The sequence below is a fragment of the Pseudonaja textilis genome, chromosome 5, assembly GCF_049901715.1.
Source record: "Pseudonaja textilis isolate UNSWEBS1 chromosome 5, rPseTex1.2, whole genome shotgun sequence".
Lineage (NCBI taxonomy): Eukaryota > Metazoa > Chordata > Lepidosauria > Squamata > Elapidae > Pseudonaja > Pseudonaja textilis.
The window spans coordinates 22,173,149-22,196,113 of NC_141994.1; the positions used below are offsets into that span (position 1 = coordinate 22,173,149).

At 43.6% G+C, this 22,965-nt stretch overlaps 1 protein-coding gene across 1 annotated transcript in view; it reads right to left on the minus strand.

The window, feature by feature from the left end:
- Positions 1–20,034, minus strand: part of SLC26A5 (solute carrier family 26 member 5) — a 52,696-nt gene extending 32,662 nt beyond the window's left edge. The window contains exons 1-3 of the mRNA XM_026701669.2: positions 19,928–20,034; positions 11,089–11,410; positions 6,634–6,773 (exon numbers count right to left, since the gene is read on the minus strand). Of these exons, the coding sequence (XP_026557454.1) occupies positions 6,634–6,773; positions 11,089–11,243 (295 nt within the window). The 5' untranslated portion in view covers positions 11,244–11,410; positions 19,928–20,034. The remainder of the gene's footprint in view (positions 1–6,633; positions 6,774–11,088; positions 11,411–19,927) is intronic.
- Between the last annotated feature and the right edge of the window lie 2,931 nt (positions 20,035–22,965).

Consider the following 22,965-nt stretch of genomic DNA (forward strand, 5'->3'; position numbering starts at 1 on the left):
CTCAACTCCTCACCTACCATAGCAGAAGCGGGAGCCACCACACACAGATCGACTACATCATCGTACGACGAAGAGCCGCTAAAAGCGTGCTCAGCGCCAAGGTGTACCCGTCAGAATCGAGCAGTCAGCACAGGCCGCTGATGGCGAAGATCAGGATCAGCAAGCCCAAGACCAGGATTGACAAAGGAATGCAGACCAGCCACGAATCAAGTGGTGGAACCAGAAGAAGATGGCGGGACCCCTCATCAAACCGGAGCAGCTCCTGCAGATGGTCGACGGGCCACAGGAAGCGTGGTCCATGCTGAAGAGCACTGTTCACACTGCCGGCTGCCAACAGCTTGGTTGCACCAAGCCAGGACGGAGACGCATCGAGCGAGATACATGGCTCTGGACACCGGAAGTACAAGATGCCGTACACCTGAAGAAACGGCTCTACAAGGCCTTTCTTCAGGACAAGACCAGCGAGAAGCTCTGCGAATACAAGGCGGCCAAAAGGCAGCCAAGAAAGCAGTAGCGACAGCCAGAAGCTCCCACTACGATGACATCTACGAGAAGCTGAACACGCGAGAAGGCGAGAATGAGATCTACCGCCTAGCCAAAAGCAGACACAGGAAGACCCTGGACATTGACCAGTTTCATGGGATCAACGACGAAGGGAAATTTGATCGTCAACCCCAGAGACGCTGCGGAGAGGTGGCGGCAATACTTGAGAAGATCTCCACCGAGGAGTTCCCACACCCACGAACCCGCGAGGTGACCCAGTTGAAGGCCCAGTCTCAGGCATTTATGCCAGCGAGGTCGCCGGCGCCATCAAGGCCATGAAAAAGCGGTAAGGCAACAGGACCAGGCGACATCCCTGCCGACTTCTGGAAAAAGGCACTACCGGGCTCGGCATTGTGGCTGTGCGAGCTGTTCAACAACATCGTCTCCACGGGAAAAGTGCCACACGACTGGTACCGCAGCACCACTGTTCCGATCTGGAAGGGAAAGGGCAGCCCAGCGGACTGCTCCAACTACAGACCGGTCAGGTTACTGTCACACACTATGAAGATCTTTGAACGCGTCCTTGATAAGCGCATTCGGGACATCGTCGACATCAGCGTCAACCAGGCTGGATTCATCAAGAACTGCGGCACCACCGACGCCATCTTCGGTGTGCGGATGCTGATGGAGGCTCACAGAGAGAAGAAAATCCCGCTCCACACCGCCTTCCTAGACTTGGAAAAGGCCTTCGACCGAGTCCCGCACGATCTCATCTGGTACGCACTGCGAGATCACGGCGTGCCTGAGCTGCTCGTACAATGGGTCCAACTCCTATACAGATGTCACAAAAGCCGTGTAAAAGCGGCAGCTGGGATATCAGAGGAGTTTAATATTACCGTCGGCGTACACCAGGGCTCTGCTCTCTCACCACTGCTGTTCATTCTGGTGATGGACACAATTACACACGACCTGTACACGCCCGCCCCATGGACGCTGCTCTCGCCGATGATGTGTTCCTGGCCAACCTGTGCAAGGCTGAACTCGAGCACCGAGTCCAACAGTGGCACGACCGCCTCGAGCAGTTCGGGCTCCGGCTGAACCTAAAGAAGTCCGAATACCTGACCACTGACAATGAAATGACAGGCTCCATCCACGTGAGCGGGCAAGAGCTACCGCGCCTCCACCTTCAAGTACCTGGGAACTACTCTTGGGAAGAAGGCCTATTACAAACTGAGGTGGCAGCCAGGATCAATGCAGCGTGGGGCAAATGGAAGTCCGTCACGGGCGTCCTCTGTGACAAGAAGATGCCGATGCGCCTGAAGGCGAAAATCTATAACTCTGTGGTGCGCCCGTGGCCATATACGGCGCAGAGTGCTGGCCGGCGACCAAAGAAGTCGAAAGCAGACTCCAGATAATGGAGATGCGAATGCTCCGATGGTGGTAGGCCTCACCCTACTCGATCGCGTCAGGAGCGAAGAAGTGCGTAGAGCGGTTCAACGTCGTGCCCATCCCCACGGTCATGAGGCAGTCCCGGCTACGATGGTTCGGCCACGTGAGCCGCGCCAAGGAAGAATCCATCATCAAATCTGTAATGAAGGTGACTGTCGGAGGAGCGAGACCGCGTGGTAGACCTAAACAACGCTGGATGGACACGATCAAGGCCGATCTAGAGATCGCGAAGGCAGACCCGACACGCGTGGCAGACAGAGAGGTGTGGAAGCAGTACTCAAGGACATTAGCGGACCTCGCCCGAGCGCGAGACAAACGCTGAAGAAAAAGAAGAAGAAGAAGAATATTAGTTAACAATTCTGTTGACATCCATATCATATCTATTCTGGACCATGATAAATGTCTATTTCAGTAGAAGGTGTATTGTTTAGTTTTAGCATTTCTTTCTCTCCATGTATTTTTTAAGTTTATTTCATCTACCATTTTAAAAAAGATTTAGGGAGAGTCTTTCTGTTTTGCTTTATTGTTTTCTGTGCTGTATAGTCCAGTTTATTGTCTACAATTCCATTAAAATCTCCCATAACTATATTAGCATAGTCTAGTTCAATTATTTTCATATGTAATTTTTTATAAAATTCTTCTTGTCATTTGGGGCATAGATTGCAATCAGGAGTGTTTTCGTATTATTGTCCATTATTTCCACCATTAGTATTCTTCCGTCGTCATCAGTATAAATAAATTTCGCTGGGATGGTCTCTTTAATATATAAAACCACTCCTCTTTTCTTGCATTGTGTCAGAGAAGTAAATATTTTCCCTAATTTTGGCTGTATCAACAATTGTTCATATTGCTTTTTAATATGTACTTCTTGTAGGCAGATTATATCAAACTTTAATTTCTCTAATTTATGGAAGGTTTTCCTTCTTTTAACGGCTGAATTAAGTCCATTTATATTAATTGTAATCAATTTTTTCTCTTCCACGGTTATATTTTGTAGTTAGGTTTGACAGCTCTCGTGGATCTTGGTTCACGTTGTTCTTTGGCTTCCTCCTTTCCACCTACTGCACCTTCTTCTTTTTCAGTTGTCATTTGGCAGTCCTCTTGGAATTCAATTAGTGAAATTTCTTTTTCTGCCTCTTCCTCTTTCCCTCTGAAAAATTCTGTGTAAAATGATTCGGCTTTCTCAATTGAGTCAATTCTATATCTCTGTTCTTGTCATGTGAACATTAACCTTCTGGAATCAGCCATCTATAATGCACCTCTTTTTTAAGTAGCAATTTGGTCAAGAATCGGTATTCTCTTCTCATCTCTCTCACTCTTCTGGGTACTTGTTTCAAGACCACAATCTCCTTATCTTTGTATTTCAATGTTTTCTCTCTTGCCACTTGCAGTATTTATGTTTTAATGGCTTTCTTTGTAAATCTGATGTGAGCTTCTCTTGGTAAGCTATTTCTCATTGCACATCTTGTGAAGACTCGATAGACCTCATCTATTCTATCCATCATCTTCTCTTCAGTTATTTCCAAAGCTTCAGCCAATATTTCTATCATTATCTCAGCTAGATTTTGTCCTTTTTCTTCCTCTATGTTTTGGAATCTAAGATAAAATTCTGATCTGTCCATCTCCCATCTCAGCATACCACTTTTATCTTGTTTAACCACAGTTAATCTGTTATCAATGTCTCCAATCTTCTTGTTTCTTTGTTTATCTTCTTTAATTTTTTGGAGTCTCTCATCATACTTCATCATCATTTGTTGGATGTTCTCCACTTTTTCATCGGTTTTCCCTGTTCTTTGTTCGATGTTCTCTATTCTCTTTTCAATATTCTCTGATCTTGTTTGAATATTTTGAATTCCTTGCATAAACATCTGCAGGGTCACTTTTTCTTGTTCTTTTTCTTGCCTTAACATTGTCTGTATTGAACGTTGTCCTCCAGATGGTGGAGAGGAAGAAGTAGAAGTTGAGGAACCAGGAGCTGTTAATTTCCTACTCATTTCGAGCAATTCAAAATCTTCAAGTTCTTCTAGACCTTAATCCAATTGTGAAATAACCAATTGCAGTTCCAAATAAAAATAGTAGGAAAAAAGAAGCCAAATAGTAATAATAATAAAAAAAGAAAAAAAATTCTTCAAGTTCTTGTATACCTTATTCCAAACGATTGGTTAGATAACAGTAAAAATTCAAAAATGAAGGAAAAGACCATAAACATGCACAAAAAAGAAAAAGTTGTAAAATCCTAAAAAAGGCGGAAAAGTGAAGAATAAAAAGCTAAAAAAAGAAAGGAAAAATTCTTCAGGTTCTTCAACACCTTAATCCAATTAAGAGGTCTCAAATATAAAAGGATGCATAAGAGGAAAAAAAAAGGCCAGAAAGATTTTTTTTTTTAAAAAAAACCAATATGGAAGGTAGATGGAAAGACAAAAATACCAGGAAGGGAGAGAGAGAAAAAAGTCTACTCCCTTAAAAAGAAAAGGAAGGGAATCATTAATACTAAAGCTTTTCCTTTAAAATAAAAAGCAAGCGTAGAAATTTAACTTCCAAAGACAAGAAAAAAAAACAAAGACAAGTTCCAAAGAGCCAAAAATCCAAATAGCTTTTACAAAAAGTAAACTGATGAGGGGTAGCGCAGCTTAGAAAAAATCAAAAGAGTACACTGCACTTTGTTTAATTATCCAAGGCTCTTGTTATAACTCTCTTCTCCAGAGACTTATCACCTTTCGTTTTCCTATAAGCTTCAACACCAGACTCCAGCTGTTGACAGAAACCCAGAAGAGCACCTGCAATAATACTCGCCCATGATCTTCCCTCTATCTTATCAAATAGCAATGTCCTTGAAAAGAAGTCTCAGTTCTTTCTCAGCTTTGTCTGGTCAAGAAAAAGAAATAGAATATTTCCAAGCCTCTAGTTGGCAGTGTTACAAAGTTTCTTTTGCTTTCACTTTCCTCCTCCTTTTCCAAGCAAAATATAATAAGAATTAATTAAAAAAAGAAAAAGATGTTTTAAAAAAATAACTAAAAGGGAGTCTCTAGCCTAAAATATTATAAAATCAAAAAGGAGAAAAAGAATAGATGAAAGAAGAGAAAAAAACCAGTCCAGTTTCAAAATATAAGATCATGTATAGAAAATCCAGCGATGAGAAAAAAATAAATATTACTTTGACATTCCTTTCTAAAATTGCCGCTTAATCACTTCTGTCAAAACTTTTACAGATTCTTTCTTTTCCTTAGGGTGTCCTTTCAAATCTTAAAATAAAGAAAAAGTTCTCACCAAACCGGCACACTCTCTCTTTCTGTTCTTTCGTTTCAGAGCTGTCCCAACTTCAGCAGCTTTAATGGCTGCCTCTTTGCCGCTGGCAAAAAGAGCTTCTCCTGGATCTACCAGGGACTTTGCGGTATCCCTGGGATCGACAGGATGCGCTCTTCACGTTCACCGTCTCTTCGGGACAGTTTAGATCCGATTGGACTGTCCAGGAGCAAAGATATCGGCAGCAATTTCAGACCTCCAAGATCGCATGCCGTATCGTTGCAATGCCAGCTCCGCCCCTCCAGCCGACTCAGATTTATGGTGGTTGCTGTGTCCCGGAGGGGGGGGTTCATGTGATCCCCCTCTGGCGACCTTCTGACAGATTCCCTTCACAACTGGGTTATTAAATTAACTGCAGTGATTCACTTAACAATGGTGGCAAGAAAGGCCAGTGAAACGGGGCAAAACTCACTTAACAAATGTCTCACTTAACAACATAAATTTTGGGGGCCTGTGGTGGTCGTAAGCCAAGGACTACCTGTACTGTACATAATCTGTACCCTGTTGCTTAAACAAAAGTGAGAAATCTGTCGGACTAGGGTTCCTATTTAACCCCAGTCAGAAATTTTGGTTGATCAGGGAATTGTAACCCAGCAAATTAGTAAAGAAAATCAGCAGCAAGTCACCCCACCCCCCCAAATTAGGACAGGGGTGTCAAATCCCATTTCATTGAGGGCTGCATCAGGTTTGTGTTCGATCTCGGCGGGGAAGTGTGGCCAGGGGGCATGGCCAGCATGACGTCACTTGGGTTGGGAGGCACCTGTGGTGGCCCGAGTCCTCTGCCAGTGAAAATGGGCTCCTAAGCTCTGTTTCTAGATGGGACCACCTCCTGAAACTCTGTCAGCAAAAACAGAGCTCAGGAGAGCCATACCTGGCCCTTGTGAACTCCATGTTCGGCTGGGACGGCCTCCTGCAACCCTCTGCCAGGAAAAAGGGAGCTCGGGGGGCCATGTCCGGCCGTCCTGAGCTCCGTTTCCATCTGGGATGGCCCCATGCAACTCTCTGCCAACAAAAACGTATCTCGGGGCCTAGCCATTGCGAGCTCTGTTTTCAGCTGGGACGGCTTCCCACAACTCTCTGGCAACAAAAATGGAGGTCAGAGCCTGGCCCTCCTGAGCTCCGTTTCCGGCTGGGACGGCCTCCTGCAATCCTCTGCCAACGAAAACAGCTTGGGGTGCCCACACCCGGCCCTCACAAGCTCTGTTTTCAGCTGGGACAGCCTCCTGCAACCCTCTGCCAGCAAAGCTCAATTTGCACTGGCAGAGGAATCGCGGACTGGTCCTTCACTATTTCTAGGGTAGCCACCACAGGCCAGATCCAGCCGCTGGGCTTTGCGTTTTGACACTCCTGATTTAGGATACAGAAGGTTTTGTTTTTCAAAGTTAAAACTCTACTAACCTTGAGGTAGCTGCATGACCCCCGTGCTGATCCCGGAGATCAAGTCTCCCATCAAATATTCTTTCACAGGATATTGAGGAAGCCATGTTAAAATCGGGAAAAAGCCATAGAGAACTGATTTGGCTTTCTTGGAAGAACAGCTGAAAGCATCCAAAGCAAAAAAAAAAAAAAAGTTGTCAGTCAAAAGACACGAAGAAGATGCCTCGGGCCAAAATAAACATTAGTTGTAGAAAATACATTTGCCCCTACCACAGATACAGGTGTCAACTCATAAGGCGGGGAGGAAGGAAACCTGGAAGAGAAGTGCAGCAAAGCGAAAGTACATTCCAACTCTTATCTTTAAAAGATTGTAAACAAAATACCAGAGCTTTTCCCCCGCAAATATAATTAATTGGAGAACATGAATGTGGACACCAAGCCCGTGAACGTGCAGAATTGGAGAATCTGGTTTATGACACACCCAAGGGGGAGGGGGGAAACAAGTCACAGGGGACTGTAAATTATGTATATCAGAGTTGGCTTCATACAGGGCGGTGCTGGTATGTCGCCTGTCATGTCCCTGTTGGAATCTGATTCTGAGGGGAAGGTCGAGCTTTGGAAGAAACTGGGGAAGGGCGCAGTCCAGCTGGGCATTCAGAGGAAGACCCAGGGCCACTCCATCTTCATCCTAGGACACACAGGGAGGAACGGAGAAGGGAGCAACGTGAGTTACAGAGGTTACGGGGGAGAAAAGGGCCCCAATCTCCTTCATTAGCTGCAGCTGGGAAAACTGTTTAAAAAGGCAAACTATGCACAGCAGAGTTGCTGGAAGCAAAGCGTGCATTATGTTTGTTTGTCGAGGCATATCTGGGTTCTGGCGTCATCCAACTGTGTGTTTCGTTATCTTTTGGAAGTCTGCAATTCCTTATCCTGCCCTGTCTCGTTAATTGCTGCAGCGTGGTTTGTGTTGAGTTTTATTTATAATTTATAGGTATTTTGGGTTGGGACTGAATTTCTTCCTTTTAAAAACTATTCTTGGGAGAGTGTTTTCTCCAGCCAATGATAACCGGACATTGGCGGCCAAGTTGGAGGTATTAAAGGGACTTTTGTGACTTTGTTGCTTTTGTGCCACTCCCTGGGTCATCACATCACCTCTAATAGATCCTTTGAAGTATGTTGAGGTTTAGCTTGAGAATCATGATTTTAATTAGAGCGATTGCTGGAATCAGACAACAGGTAGTCCTTGAATTACGACCACCATTGAGCCCAACATTTATGCCGCTGAGTGAGAAATCTGTGAAGGGAGTTTTACAATTTTTCCTGCCATGTTTGTTTAAATGAAATCCCTGCAGTTGTTAAATGAGTAACACGGTTGTTAAGTGAATCTGGTCTTCCCCATTGACTTCTGCTTGTCAGAAGACTACCAAAGGGGATCATGTGATCCCAGGGACACTGAGACCGTCATAAATGTGAGGCAGTCAAGCATCCAAATGCAACTCCTGTGACCATGGGGATGCTGCAACGGTCACAAGGGTGGAAAAACGATCCTAAGTCACTTTTTTCAGTGCCATTGTAACTTTAAATGGTCACTAAACAAACTGTTGTAAGTCGAGGACTGCCTGTATAATGTTTTGAGTAAGCTAACTATGGCATTTATAAAAGAAACCAGGCACTTAAAGCAAGGGGTAAATCCAATGAAATAACGGCCATATTTACACCTGCTTGAAAGCAAAATTACAATTTCTGGATTACAGTTAAAATATATTAGTATAGATCAGTGGTGGCTAACCTTTTTGGGCTCCTGTGCCAAAAATTGTGCACATGCTTGCATGCTCGTGCTCGCTTGCCAGCACCCAAAGGCAAAGCGCACAATTCCCCCCACCCCCACTCCCTTATCTGCACTGCATCTCACAGTTGATTTTCGGTGGGTTTGAAGCCTTTTTGGCCTCCCAGAGGCTTGAGGAAGGCTTCTGCAGACTTTGCAGGCTGAAAACTGGGCCCATTTTGTCACTTCCGGTATTTTCAGAAAAACAGGAAGTGATGAAACGGAGCTAGTTTTTGGCCTGCAAAGCCTGCAGAAGCCTTTCTCAAGCCTTTGGGAGGCCGAAAAAAGCCTCAAACCCACTGTGAGGTGCGAACATGCGCAGTGAGGTAAGTTTGCCTGTAGCTCCCGTGCCAGCACAAATGGTTCTGTGTGCCACATGTGGTACACGTGCCATAGGTTCACCATCACAGGTATAGATAGTCCTTGACTTACAATCACAATTGAGCCCAAATTTTCACCGCTAAGAATAGCAGTTGTTACATTGAGCTGTGAGCCATTTTATGATCTTTCTTGCCACAAGTTCAGCAAATCCCTGCAGGTATTAAATGGACCATATGGTTGTTAAGTGACTCTGCCTTCCGTATTGGAGTGCATGACCCTGAGATATTGCAACCGTCATAAATATGAGTCTGTTGACTTCCGGTTTGGGCTTCTTTGGCGATGGACCCAAATCACGATCATCCGCAGATTTGATTTGTGCTTGCCGCTGGAGCACCCTGAGCCGCCCGGATTCGGGGCTGAAGCTACCCCGTAGAGGTGGTGAAGAAGGGGGAGCCATCAGCGGGACTGAGGAGAGCCGCATCTCTCCTCCTCGGCTGGCCATTACTCCCTTTTCCCAAAGGTGTTTGCAGCGGTGGTCAGAAATGGCCACCTCAAAGAAGAACCCGACCAGACAAGATTGTGCAGGAGGAAGTTTAAAGGAGAAAATTTGACTGACCGGGTTGAATGGAGAACATCTATTTAAGGTACCTGGAACCTGAATTTTAAAGACTAATACTATTCCTAAAAAAGATTTTAAGCTGCGAAAGAGAAAGGGAAAGGAAACGGAATTGGCTTTTTTTCCTCTAACATTGACAGTTTAAACTGACTTGGAACATTAAGAAGAAGAGATTCGAATAAGAAATTGATACTAATCCACTTTGACATTAACAGGCTATTTCTAGCTGAAAATAAAGTGTTAAAGGGATAAAGATTCTTGGATAATTTAAAAACTTTCTTTAAAAAAAGAAAGAAAGCAGCAGAGGGAAAAAGGAAAAAAGAGGGTGGAATCTGGAAAATGGAAGAGACCACCTGGAACTTTAAAAAAAAAAATTGATAGTGGAATTTTAACAAGACTTGCAAAAGATACATTGTAGCTGAAACTTTGTTATAAGATAACAAAGACCCTGGAAAGAGAAAGTGAGAAAAGAAGCAAGAAACAGTTTTGGATTATTGGATGATTCCTGGAACTTTGGATGGAGGATCCTAATGAAATAAAATAAAATCAATTGGCGGGTTGTTTAAATTTTTAAAAAATGGCATCATTCCTTGAAGAGTTAAAAATGAGACTTAAAGAACAAAAAGAAGAAGCACAAGAAGAGGATCTTTTGGCTTCGTATTTCACTTTTTAGAAATGGAGCTCCTGAACTATGAAAAACAACAGGAAACGCTGGCAGAACAAGAAGGGCGGGACAACGAAGAAGCCATCTTTAATGACCAAGCAATTTTAAGCAGGGCAAAAAAGGGAAAGGGGGGAAAGAGTTAAAAACTTAAGCACTGAAGCAACAACCAAAAAAAGAGTAATTTGAAAAGTAATCATAATATCAGGAAAAAGCAGAAGGGAGGATCACAGAAGGGAGAATCAGATAGAAAAGGGAATAAAAAGAGGGAGGGAGAAGAAGAGAGGGAAGAGGGAAAGGAAAAGAAGCTACAAAAGATTGAAACAAGATATAGAGGTACAGGAAAAACGTACAAGAATTAATGGTATAAACCTATCTAAAAGACACAGAGACAATGGTTAAAATTTAACTTAAGGAGAGGATTCTGCAAGGGTGCATTGTTATATTAGAAATAGAAAAGGGTAAGAAAATATGTTAGATGATTAAAGTGATAGAACAAAATTTCTATTGATGTGTAGTGGAATATTTGTTTGTAAAGAGAATAAGGCTCTCAATGATTTAAAAAGAACATTGAAATTTTTTTTTTGAAAAGAAACATGGAAGATGGACAAGATGACAAGATGACCTTGAATAAGAATAATAACTTTACTGACTACTGTTAATAACTATTGTTTATTAGACAGTAATAAGTAAAATATGAAATATAGATGATTAAAGTGAAAGACAACGGATATTACTAGGTAATGTTTGTTAAATGAAACAGAAATGTAAAAGATTGTTATTAATATTAATGGCAGAGCTGTACTTGAATAGAGTCGGCTCAGAGTCGGCTACACCCAGGCAGTGCCGGCATGTTTACTCCTAATAAATCTTTTAAATTTTAGAAGTTCGGCTCGTGACTCATGATTTAAATGGGGTAACTGCCGAAGCCCTGATATATTGTGTCTTCAAACAATACACTCAATGATTTGTAAGTCGAGGACTACCTGAACAGCATCTGAAGAATGGCCACCTTGTTCCATTTAATGAAACTAAGGAGATTTCATGTCTTACCGGAGAGAGTGTGCTATCTTCTGATGAAGGGACCGAGTTGTTTTGTCCTTCGTATGTAGCTGCTCATGCAGGATCCCTTGGTTGTATACTTGTCTCTCCACATGGTACATGTGTGATGGCGTGGCCCGCGTTTCATATTCTCCAGCATGTTCCATAGTACATATTCGATAAACAGGAAGACAGGAGAGACGTTCCTTCTGGCTGCTACCAAAGGACGTTTTTATAAAAAGATTAGCACGAAGTATTTCTTTCGATTTTGAGGAAAACCACCACGAGAAAGCTTTCCGATGCGGTTCTCGGCCACGTTTTCTTGAGAAAAATACTGAAAGAAAGAAAGAGCAGGAAGGAGTAAATTACCAAATCATCCTTCCTCTGAACCCTTTTTTAAAGTGTAGATTTACTTTAGACAAAAGTAGAGGTAGTCTTTGATTTACAATGGTTTGTTTAGTGGCCAAAGCTACAATGGCACTGAAAAGAGGGGCTTGGGATCATTTTTCGAGTTTATGAAATTACGGTCACGTGATCAAAATTTGGCCGGTTGGCCACTGACTCGTATTTATGATGGCTGCAATGTCCCATGACCTCCTTTTGTGACCATCTGACAAGCAAAATCAGTGGGGAAGCCAGATTCACCTAACAACCGTGTCACTAGCTTAACAACTGAAGGGATGCATTGAACCGTGGACAGAAAAGTTGTGAAATGGGGCAAACAGCCACTTTAACAGCTGCCTCACTTAGCAACAGAACTTTTGAGCTCCATTGTGGTCGTAAGCCGAGGACTCCCTGCAAAGCTGCTCTGAATTTCAAGTTTCTCTGCGTGCCAAAAGGAAAACCTGAATGATAAAAACTTAGGGTATCGCAGAAACACACAAAGAATGGCAATACAGAGTCTTTCTTTATGCCATTCCTTATCCGTCAGATAAAGGCTCTTCATCCCAGCCAATCAAAGTTTGCTTTTAAAGGATTTACTGCTTCTATTGACCAGAAAACTGGTGACTGCTCAGGTTCAGCACTAGCATTTCAAACAGAGAACACAAAAAGATTGCTTTTGAATATCACATTGCTACCAACCTGCCTTCCATGGAGGACCTATATACTGCACCCTGAGTCAAAAAGAGGGCTGTGAAATATTTACAGACCCCTCACATCCCGGACATAAACCGTTTCAACTCCTTCCCTCAAAATGACACTATAGAGCACTGCACACCAGAACAACTAGCCACAAAGACAGTTTTCCCCGGAATGCCATCCCTCTGCTAAACAAATAATTCCCTCAACACTGTCAAACTACTTATTAAGACTGTATTACTATTATCCTTCTCATCCCTCCTATTACCTATCTCTTCCCACTTATGATTATAACTGTGCTGCTTGTATCTTTACAATTTATATTGTTTTATTTGTTTCCTAGTATGATTTGATTGCTTATTAGTAACCTATGATTACCACTAAGTGTTATGTCTTATGATTCTTGATGAATGTATTATTTTATTTTTTCTTATGTACACTGAGAGCATATGCACTAGATTCCTTGTGTGTCCAATCACACTTGGCCAATAAAGAATTCTATTCTATTCTGTTCTGTTCTGTTCTACCCTATTTCTATTCTGTTCTCTATTCTATTCTCTGTTCTATTCCTATTCTATTCCAATTCCAATTCTATTCTATTCTACATGGCTGTACAGTCTCAAAAACTTCCAATGATGGAGATTCTCAGTCATCCAGGCCGTGGTTTCCCCAAAGATGCTCTTTTTTCAACTGTACTTTGTTTTTCTTGAAGACATTTCGCTTCTCATCCAAGAAGCTTCATCGGTTTGGAAACGGGCATTAGGAACTGATGAACTACTTCTTGGAGGAGAAGCGAAACGTCTTCAAGGGAACACAAAGGAAGTCTAGTTGCCCTTTTCAAAAAAAGCTCCTTTGAAACTCCAGTGATGAAGAATCCACAACTTCTGAAGGCAAAGCATTCCATACTGATTAATTGTTCTCGCTGTCAGAACATTTCTCCTTAGTTCAAGGTTGGATCTCTCCTTGATAAGCTTCCATTCATAACCTCTTGTCCCTCGCCTCTGGTGCTTTGGAGAATAGTTCATTCATAAAAATGTATTTTCATTAAACGTTTGTTCCCGGGAGTCCCAGTATGTTATCAATAGGATGGATGTTTATTCTGGGCAAACGACGACGAAAAGGTCATCAATATCCTTTGTTTTGAATCACATGCTTCATTAAACATTGAATATTCTGCAATCCACCCAAATGTTCCATGATTCATTTAGATAACCAGCGGCTTTGGTTCTTCCTGAAACTGGCCAGCTTGTTTTCCTCTAGGAAAGTGTAATTTAATTTATCCACCCGTTGTTTTTTTTACCCCATGTTGTTTCTAGAAACACCAAATGTTCCTTAGGCCGTATAAAAGGTTCTTCGGGCCTTATCAAAACTTTTTTTTAGGCTAACCTATTTCATTTGGCAGCTCCCACAAAGCAGGAGAACTTTTCAATGAAATCCTTACCGCCCCAAAGTCAATGTAGATTTAAAGGTGGGATTGAGGTTGCGTTACCTAGGACTTGCCAACGACAAGAGAAGGCAAGAGAAGAACCAATATTTCTGTGGCTGAGGCGGCCATGTTTTCTCTGGAGGAAAATGGGTCATCTTTAGAGAAATTGTAGCTTGCTACGGTTAATATTGATAGAGAGGAGTTACTCTCCACCCAACCTGAAGTCATTCGGATGTGTTAGACTTCACTTCCATTAAGCTTCAGCGGATGGGCCAAAAAGCTAAACTGTTGGCAAGATCAAACAAGGTTAAGTCCAATATATTCAAAGGCACCAGAATGTGATCCAGAATATACTTTTGAAATCCCACTTTGTATACAATATAGGTAAGTCCTTCTCCTATCACACAGAGAAGGACCTAAGGCGACCTGTCATAATTATATGTACTGATCCTAACTGTGGTGTTGGGGAAGACGCTTGAGAGTCCCTTGCAGGGGTGGGCTATTGGGGGTTTGCAGGGGTTCGTGAGAGCCCCCTAGTTAAGATTCTGTGCAGTTTGGAGAACCGCCAAATCCCACTCCTGGCTGGCCCTGCCCACCACACCCCGCTACTCCCAGGGGTCAGCACACGGCCCGTTTTGGATGCAGGTAAGTGCAGGGCGCACCTGGACGTTCAGGGAGGGCGAAAAACGGGCCTCCCAGAAGTTTGGAAAGGCTGGAAATGGCTTCCAGAGAGCCTCCAGAGCCTGGGGAGGCCGTTTTTGCCCTCCTGGAGACTCAAGAAAAGCCTCCAGAGCCCGGGAGGGGGGGCAAAAATGACACCCCCACCGTGGTGCAGGAGGCTGACTAAGTCACGCCCACCATGGCCACGCCCACCTAGCAACCAGGCAAAGAACCCGATGCTAAACATTTTTGAAGCCCACCCCTGGTCCCTTGGATGACAAGGAGACCCAATCAAGCCAATCCTGAAGGAAATCAACTCTGACTGTCCTTTGGAAGGACAGATCCTGAAATTCAAAGATTTTGGGCCACCAAACGAGAAGAGAGGACGTCTTGGAGAAGACCCTGATGTCGGGAGAGACGGAAGGCCAAAGGAGAAGGGGACAGCAGAGGAGGAAATGGTTAGATAAGGTCATTGACGAAAAGGACATGAATTTGGACAAACTCCAGGAGACCATGGAGGATAAAGGGAATGGTATGGTACAAGGGGTCACGAAGAGTCGGACACAACTTAGTGACGGAACAATAACAAAATACTGCTCCTATCAATAGGATTGTTCCATTTACATAGAACATAGAAGCAAAGGCCTAGAAGGGACGTTGTAGGTCAGGGGTCCCAAACTTGGCAATTTTAAGACTTGTGGACTTCAACTCCCAGAATTCTGTTAAAGTTGCCAAGCTTGGAGACCTCTGTTGTAGGTCTTTTAGTCCAACCCCCTTCTCAAGGCAGGAGATCTTATACCAGCCCGGTCAAATGGTTGTCCAGTCTATTTTTGAAAACCTCCAGGGATGGGAGCATCTATAACCTTTGAAGGCAACTTCTTCCATTGATTAATTGTTCTCACAGTCATAAAAGTTCTCCTTTTCTTCTAGTAATTTGAACTTCATTTCATTTACATTCAATTACAGTGTATATCAACACTAACTCACGACCACAATGGGGGGGGGGAATCATCATTAAGGCGTATGGTCATTAAATGAGGCAACATGTGACCCCACCAAAATTTTGTCGTGATAGTTATTAAGGAAGACACCGCATGGTTTGATTTGCAATCTTCTCTGGTGGCCTTCCTCATTGACTCTGCTTGTCAGAAGCTGGGCTGGGAAGGTCACAAATGATGATCACTTGATTGTTAAAAATGTGTGGCTGTTACCAAACAGCCAAACAGTCATCAGTGCAAAGATTGCTCCACAGTCATTCTTTTTTTCCAGCATTGTTATAGTTTCAAACAGTCATTAAACAAACTGCATTAAGTCAAAGGCTACCTGTAAGTTCCTTCACCTGTATTTGATGTCCTCCAGAGCAATTAAAGGTAAAGGTTACCCTCGCACATACGTGCTAGTCATTTCTGGCTCTAGGGGGTGGTGCTCATCTCTGTTACAAACCCAAAGAGCCAGCACTGTCCGAAGACATCTCTGTGGTCATGTGGCTGGCATGACTAAACGCCAAAGGCGCATGGAGCACTGTGACCTTCCTACCAAAGTGTTCCCTATTTTTCTACTTGCATTTTTACAGGCTTTCAAATTGCTAGGTTGGCAGAAGCTGGGACAAGTAACGGGAGCTCACTCTGTTACACGGTGCTAGGGATTCAAACCACCGAACTTTCTGATCGACAAGCTCAGCTTCTTAGCCACTGAGCCACTGTGTCCCTACATCGATAGTATAGTGATACTCAAATCCATGGAGGTTCACCAGGCAGTACATTCATGCCCTGGAGCCTGGATATTATCTCAAACTTGCCTCCCCACCTACCCAACACGCCAACTGGCAAGAATTGTCTTGCCCCATCATGCTTACCTAAAGTTGAGCCATCAATGCCAACATCTGGTTTGCTAAATGGGATCAGAGATTGGTTCACTGAGATGTATGAGAGAGAACACAAGTAACAGCATGTATACTAAAAGTCAACAATAAATAGCCCTTAAGTGCCATTACCACCTGTGAGTTCACAACGTGCTCACATGAAATGAAATTGTGATCTTCAAGGAAAATAGAAAGTATGCAGATGAATCTCTAAAAAAACTGAATTTCATGCAGTTTCCCCTCACTCTTCAGGGAGCTGAATGTTTTTTAAGCAAAGAACATTTTCGACAAGCAAGTTTGTGCTAAAATCATTAAAATAACACCAGACATTTTTTTTAAAATGCACCAAATCTATGGGGAATTGGGCATTATGGAATAGAACTAACCATCTCCTGGTGACTGGTCCAAAGTCATCCAGCCAGTTTTCATGGCTAAGGGAAGACTTGAACACATGTCCTCCCACTTTCTAGTCTGGGGCTTTCACCATTAGACCAAACTGCTTTGAACATCTTTTTATGTTCTTTTCAACCTTTTAACTGCCCCAACCGATTACTTTTTTATTTCCTTTCCCCCACATTTTTTGTACTTTAAAAAAAAAAATTCTTGCACAACTGCCCCACTCGCAAATTGAAAGCAATCATTAAAAAGAGTCAAAATGACAAAACGAAGTGGCAGCTGTGGACCTCCTTGGCAACTTTAAGACCTGTGGACTTCAACTCCCAGAATTCCCCAGCCAGCCATGCTACAACAGCACTGGCAAAAAGTGACTTATGACCAGTTGTTGCCCTTATGTGTCACAGCATGCCCAGAGTCATGGGGTCAAAATTCAGGAACTTGGCAAATCCGCATGTATTTACAATGGGGGCAGCGTGATTGTCATTTGTGATCTTCCCAAGCAGGCTTGTGAACAAGCAATGCCAATGGGGGGGGAGCTGGATCTGCTTAGTGGCTGCACGATCCACTTAACGACTGCATGATTTTCTCAACACCCACGTTTTGTTTTGTTTTTAAAAAAACAGGCATAGTCACTTAACCTCGCTCAGTAATGTAAAAATCTGGTCGTGTCTGCAGTCGTAAGGTGAGGACTGTCGGTACAATGAAAGTGTCCAAATGTAGGAGTAAAAAAAAAAAAAAAACAAAAAAAAAAAACCAGGAGCATCGTTGCTAGAAAAAGTTGATTGGTAGAAGAAAAAAATAAAATAAAAGAAGTAAAAAAGAAAGATTTGCAAACCAACTGCTGGATTGGAAGCAATGATGGGATTTAGGAAATTATGAGGAACAAACCAGTTTGGAATTCCTGTTTGTTAATTCACCCTGGATTTTATTCATTGCATGGGGAGACACGTCTAATTTATACCTAATAAACGAGGGTTTCCTAACTGTCCCACATTTCTGAGTTTACGCAATACAATCCTCCACAATTGAGTCCCAAATGTAAGCTGTTAAGTGAGACATTGGTTAAGTGAGTTTTGCCCCGTTTTGCAACCTTTCTCGCCACCGCTGTGAAGCGAATCACTGCCACTGTTAAATGAGTAACTGGGTGGTTAAAGCGAATCTGGATTCCCCTGGATTCTGCTTGTCAGAAGGTCGCAAAAGGGGATCGATCCCATGACCCCAGGGACCCTGCAGCCGTCGTAAGTACAAGTCGGCTGCCACGGGCCTGAATTTTGATCACATGACCATCGGGATATTATAACATCATGATGACGAACCTATGGCACGCAAACCACAGGTGGCACACAGAGCCCTCTATGTGGACACGCAAGTCATCACCCTGGGTCAGCTCCATCGCAAATGCCTCCCGCCAGCCAGCTGATTTTCCAGTCTCTGCCACGCATGCGCGGGGGGAGCACAGGAGGGTCATATGCGCATGTGTAGAGGGTGGGGGGAGTGCAGGGGTGTGTGGTGTGCCCCCCCACCCTCCCTGTTTTTACTTCCAGGAAGCTGCAGGGAGGCCTATTAGGCCCAAAACGAGGCATGGGGTGTATGTGGTGTGCCCCCCCGCCCGTTTTGGCTCCCAGGAGGCTGCAGGGAGGCCTACTAGGCCCAAAACGGGGTGCAGGGGGGGGTCATACCCACATGCGCAGGGTGGTGGTGGGAGCACAAAAGGTGCATGCATGGGGAAAGCAGAGGGGGGGCGCATGCGCATGTGCAGGGGAGTAGGGCAAGTGGGAGGGGGTCGTGCATGCATTTCATTATGCGTGTGCAAGCACGTACACACTGTTGGCACTTTTGTGCCAACATAAAGGTTAGCCATCACTGCTGTAACGCTTGTGTGAAAAAACAGTCACAAGTGAGGTTTTTTCAGTGACGGAACTTCAAACGGTCACTAAATGAAGTGTTGTGTAACTCGAGGACTACCTGTACACTGAACTGTGGGATAGAAGGATGTGCAACTCCCCAACTCCTACCTGTGTGTCATACCAGCCCAGCTTAATTGTGGCCATAAACACACAACTCCCGGTGTGGTTCCCTAACTCAAGCAAATGGTTTAATTGCAATCTTTTCCTGTGTAATTAAAGTACTTTAGTCATCTGATTCTCCACCGCATTCAATTTGTTTGGGCACATTATGTAAAACATATCCTACTGATAAAAAAGCATGATGAAGCAAATGAGTGATGCAAGAAAGGAAGGACGGAGGGGGAAAAAAAAGTAGTTTTAAACAGTTAAAGGGAAGGGAGATGGAGGGAAATCAGGTGACCAGCAAAACTTATAGAAAAATCCAGCCACGGACTTAAGAAAAAAACATTTTTTTAAAAAAGGGGGGTCAAAATAAAACAGGCCAACCAATTAAACCCAGATCCAAATACCACGGTTGTAGAAAAAAAAAACCCTTTCAGAAACCAAGTTTGTCAAAAGCTTAAACTAATCCATCTCACAAGGATTACTGTAAGAAGGCACGGGAAGGTGGCAAATTTCTTGTCTAGCTCTTCCTACAATTCATAATTTAGTTTCATAATGCAGCCCCATCCCTGAAGTTCGTAAAACTTTGGTACGAAAAAAAAAATATTTTTGTCCATCATCCATCTTTAATGAAAGAAGAAGAAAAACTCCTTCCTGTATTAAAATAACAAAATATCTCCCCCCTCCAATATTAGTTTGATTTGGGGACAAATCTTCAAGAACCCCATATCTCCCCTGAATGATCCAAGTGGCTCAAACGTGAACCGAATTAAGACGTGTTTCCCTCCAACGTCTGAAGGGACACCAGGGCACCCTAAAGATTAAGATACCTCTGAAATCCTTCCCTTTCCCCGGCTTGCAGCTGCCCTCCAACGAAGCCGGGGTTCCTTCAATCGGTCAGGACACACTTTCACACAACTCTCCAACACGCATCTCCAGCAGAGGGTTCACAAGACCGGGTTCCGCCCCACTCCCCGGGTGCAATCACGTCTTGGAAAAATCCTTTGCCCCCCCACAACCTCAGGACTCGGGTGGTCTAAAATTACCCTTGAATTTCAAGTCCTCCGGCGGGGGGATCCCATGGATGCTCGTCTGAACCCAACGCCGGTGCGCCTGATTATTATTATTATTTGCAATTTTCTTGCAAATTTTTTGCAATATTTTTGAATTTATTTATTTATTTATTTGCAATTCTGGGGGCTTCTCGTTGCAAAGGGGGAGAAGAAGCCGAGCTCCCTCCGGCCCTTTCCTTTGCTAGGCAGGGATGAAGCCAGCCCGACCTTGCTTGCCTTACTAGCAAAGGCATCCCGCCGCCCCAAAGCCGTCCCCGCGCCCCAGCCGAGGAAGAGAAAGCGGCCGGCTGCTCTGCCCTGCCTTGCCCCGCACGCTCCAAGCCCGGCCGAGCCACGCGTTGCTCACCTGCGCCGCCTCCGCTCGGCCTGAAAGCGCCAAACTAGCCGCCGCCGCTGCAGCTCGCCCCAGGTCCCCGGGGAAAGCTCTTGGCCCCGCCCACTCCCCGGGGAGCCCCCGCCCACCGCTCCGCCTCACCGCTCCGCCAGCCCGAAAGTCGGGCCTCGCAGACGTGGTGGGCGGGGCCGCGCAAGCCCGGGAGCAAAGACTGCCGGGAATTGTAGTCCGCCCTGGGATGAGGGCGGCAGCCCTCGAAGCAACATTTTGCATTTTTCTCCCTATTTTTCTGTTTTGAGCGCTCGGCTGAAAGAAATAGAGGAGTATTTGGAGGCTTTTGCGGGAGTGGGGCGGCGTTAGAGCTTCTTTTAACTGGGAAGGGGGATATGTTGGATGTTGGATAACCCTTTGTCTGATCTGATCTGGTGTAGGGTTTCCTGCCTAAGCAGGGGTTGCACTAGAAGACCTCTAAGGTCCCTTCCAACTCTGTTATTCTATTCTATTCTGTTCATTCTATTCTATTTTCTATTCTAATTCTATTCTAATTCTGTTTTCTGTTCTATTCTATTATGCTATTCTCATTCAATTCCCTATTCTAAATTCTAATTCTCTTTCAGTGCAAGATACTTTACAGATTATTAATATAGACAGGCAAAGGTTTTGTGTATGCCACCTTGAACTCCATAATCAGGTGAAATCTAAATTTGATGAGGTCCAAGGCCCCTCCCAATTCTGTTATTCTATTCTATTATTTCTATTCTATTTTTATTCTATTCCAATTCTCTCCTCTTCTAATTCTATTCTATTCTAATTCTTATTCTATTCTATTCTAATTCTTATTCTATTCTATTCTAATTCTATTCTCTTCTAATTCTATTCTCTTCTAATTCTATTTTATTCTAATTCTATTCTATTCTAATTTTAATTCTGTTTCTATTCTATTCTATATTGGGTGGAAGTGGGCATGCAAAAGGCTGCTCTAGATTGACACCGAATCCATCCTTTTGACAGCTGCTGTCTGCTACAAAATTTCATTTTTAATGTCTGGCAATTAGTGTACATTTTAAAGTGATAATAAAGTTATTCTAAAAGTCTAAGTCTAATCCTTGTGACAATGAGATCCAGCAACAGATTTCTTTGGGAGGGTCAGGACCAGGGGTGGGATTCTACCAGTTCGCACCTATTTGCTAGAACCAGTTGTTAACATTCTAAGCAGTTCGGAGAATCAGTTGTTAGAAGAAATTACTGGCCTAATCCTGTAAGGAAGGCAGAAAGGAAACATTCTGGGGTTGCTTACAGAAACTGCCTCTCCGTTAACCCTTATTACATTCTTGGCAGGACTGGACTTCCTGTCTCAGGAACTTCTATGGAGTTTTTTTCCCTCCTTTGCTGGTACTTTGGTTGTGTGGAGTGACCATTCAAAGTTACAATGGCACTGAAAAAAGTGACTTATGACCCTTTTTCACACTTATGACTGTTGCAGCATCTCCACAGTCATGAGAGGCCAGACAACGAGATGTGCCTCGATGTGAGTGATGTTGAGTTGGCCACACACCCAGCCAATAACATGACCACCAAGCCACATCCACCCAGTCACATGACCACCAAGCCACGCCCACCAACTAAGCCATGCCGACAAAACCAGTTGTTAAAAAATTTGAATCCCACCCCTGGTCAGGAAGGCTGGCTGTGCTTGGCAGGAGTTTTACCTGGATAAACATCCATCTTTTGCAACATTGAGGATGCTGAGCCAGATTATGCTACTTCATCGCTCGTAATCCCTGACGAGCTTTAAATAAAATTGGCCAGGTGGGCAGAGAAAGTGGAACCAAACTCCTTTTTTAAAAAAATTACCATAATCTACAAGTAGTCCTTGACTTAACAACAGTTCGTTTAATGACCGTTCAAAGTTACAACAGCATTGAAAAAAGGGGCTTGTGACCATTTTTCATACATTGCAGTATTCCCCAAGGTCACAGGATTTATATTCGAATGCTTGGCAACTGACTCATAGTTTATGATGGTAGCAGCCTCCCAGTGTCACATGGTCCCCTTTTACGACCTTCTGAGAAGCAAAGTTCAATGGGGAAGCCAGATTCCCCACTTAATAATTGCGTTATTAACTGAATGACTACAAAAATATATATATATATACCAAATACAAGCTAGGCAGATATGACCTTGTTGATGACCCTCACTCTGTCAAGGACCTTGGAGTTCTCATGTCGAATGACCTAAGTAGCAAAGCTCACTGCAACAGCATTGCCAAAAAGGCTTTAAGAGTTGCAAATTTAATTTTACGAAGCTTCTCCTCTAGTAATACTGATTTGCAAACTAGGGCATTCAAAACCTTTGTTAGACCAATACTTGAATTCAGCTCTGCTGTCTGGTGTCTGCACTGTATATCAGACATCAGTACAATTGAGCGAGTCCAGAAGTATTTTACCAGAAGAGTACTACATTCCTCTGCTCGCAACAGAATACCCTACACCACCAGACTTGAGATTCTAGGCTTAGACAACCTTGAACTACGCCGGCTAAGATTGGACTTAAACATAGTACTTAAAATCATATGTTACAACATCTTACCAGTTAATGAATATTTCAGCTTTAACCATATCAACACGAGCACACAACAGAAATAACCTTAATGTAAACCACTCCAAACTTGATTGCAGGAAGTTACGATTTCAGCAACAGAGTGGTCAATGCCTGTAATGCACTACCTGACTCTATGGTTACATTCTCTAACTAATCCCCCACTCCTTTACCCTCAGACTAACCTCTATCGGCCTCACCCCATTCCTAAAAGGTCTGTAAGGGGCATGTATAAGCACACCATCGTGCCTACCATCCCTGTCCTATTGTCCCCAATTATTACTTCCTATTTCTTATATTTAAACTTATGTTTATTCTTATTTCTATTGTATTGTAAGCTTTTGACTAAATAAATAATAATAATAATTAAAAGGTCATAAAATGGGGTGGGGGGCATAGCTCCCTTAACTGTAATCCTTAACAAACAGAAAAGTTGGGTTCAGTTGTGGTCA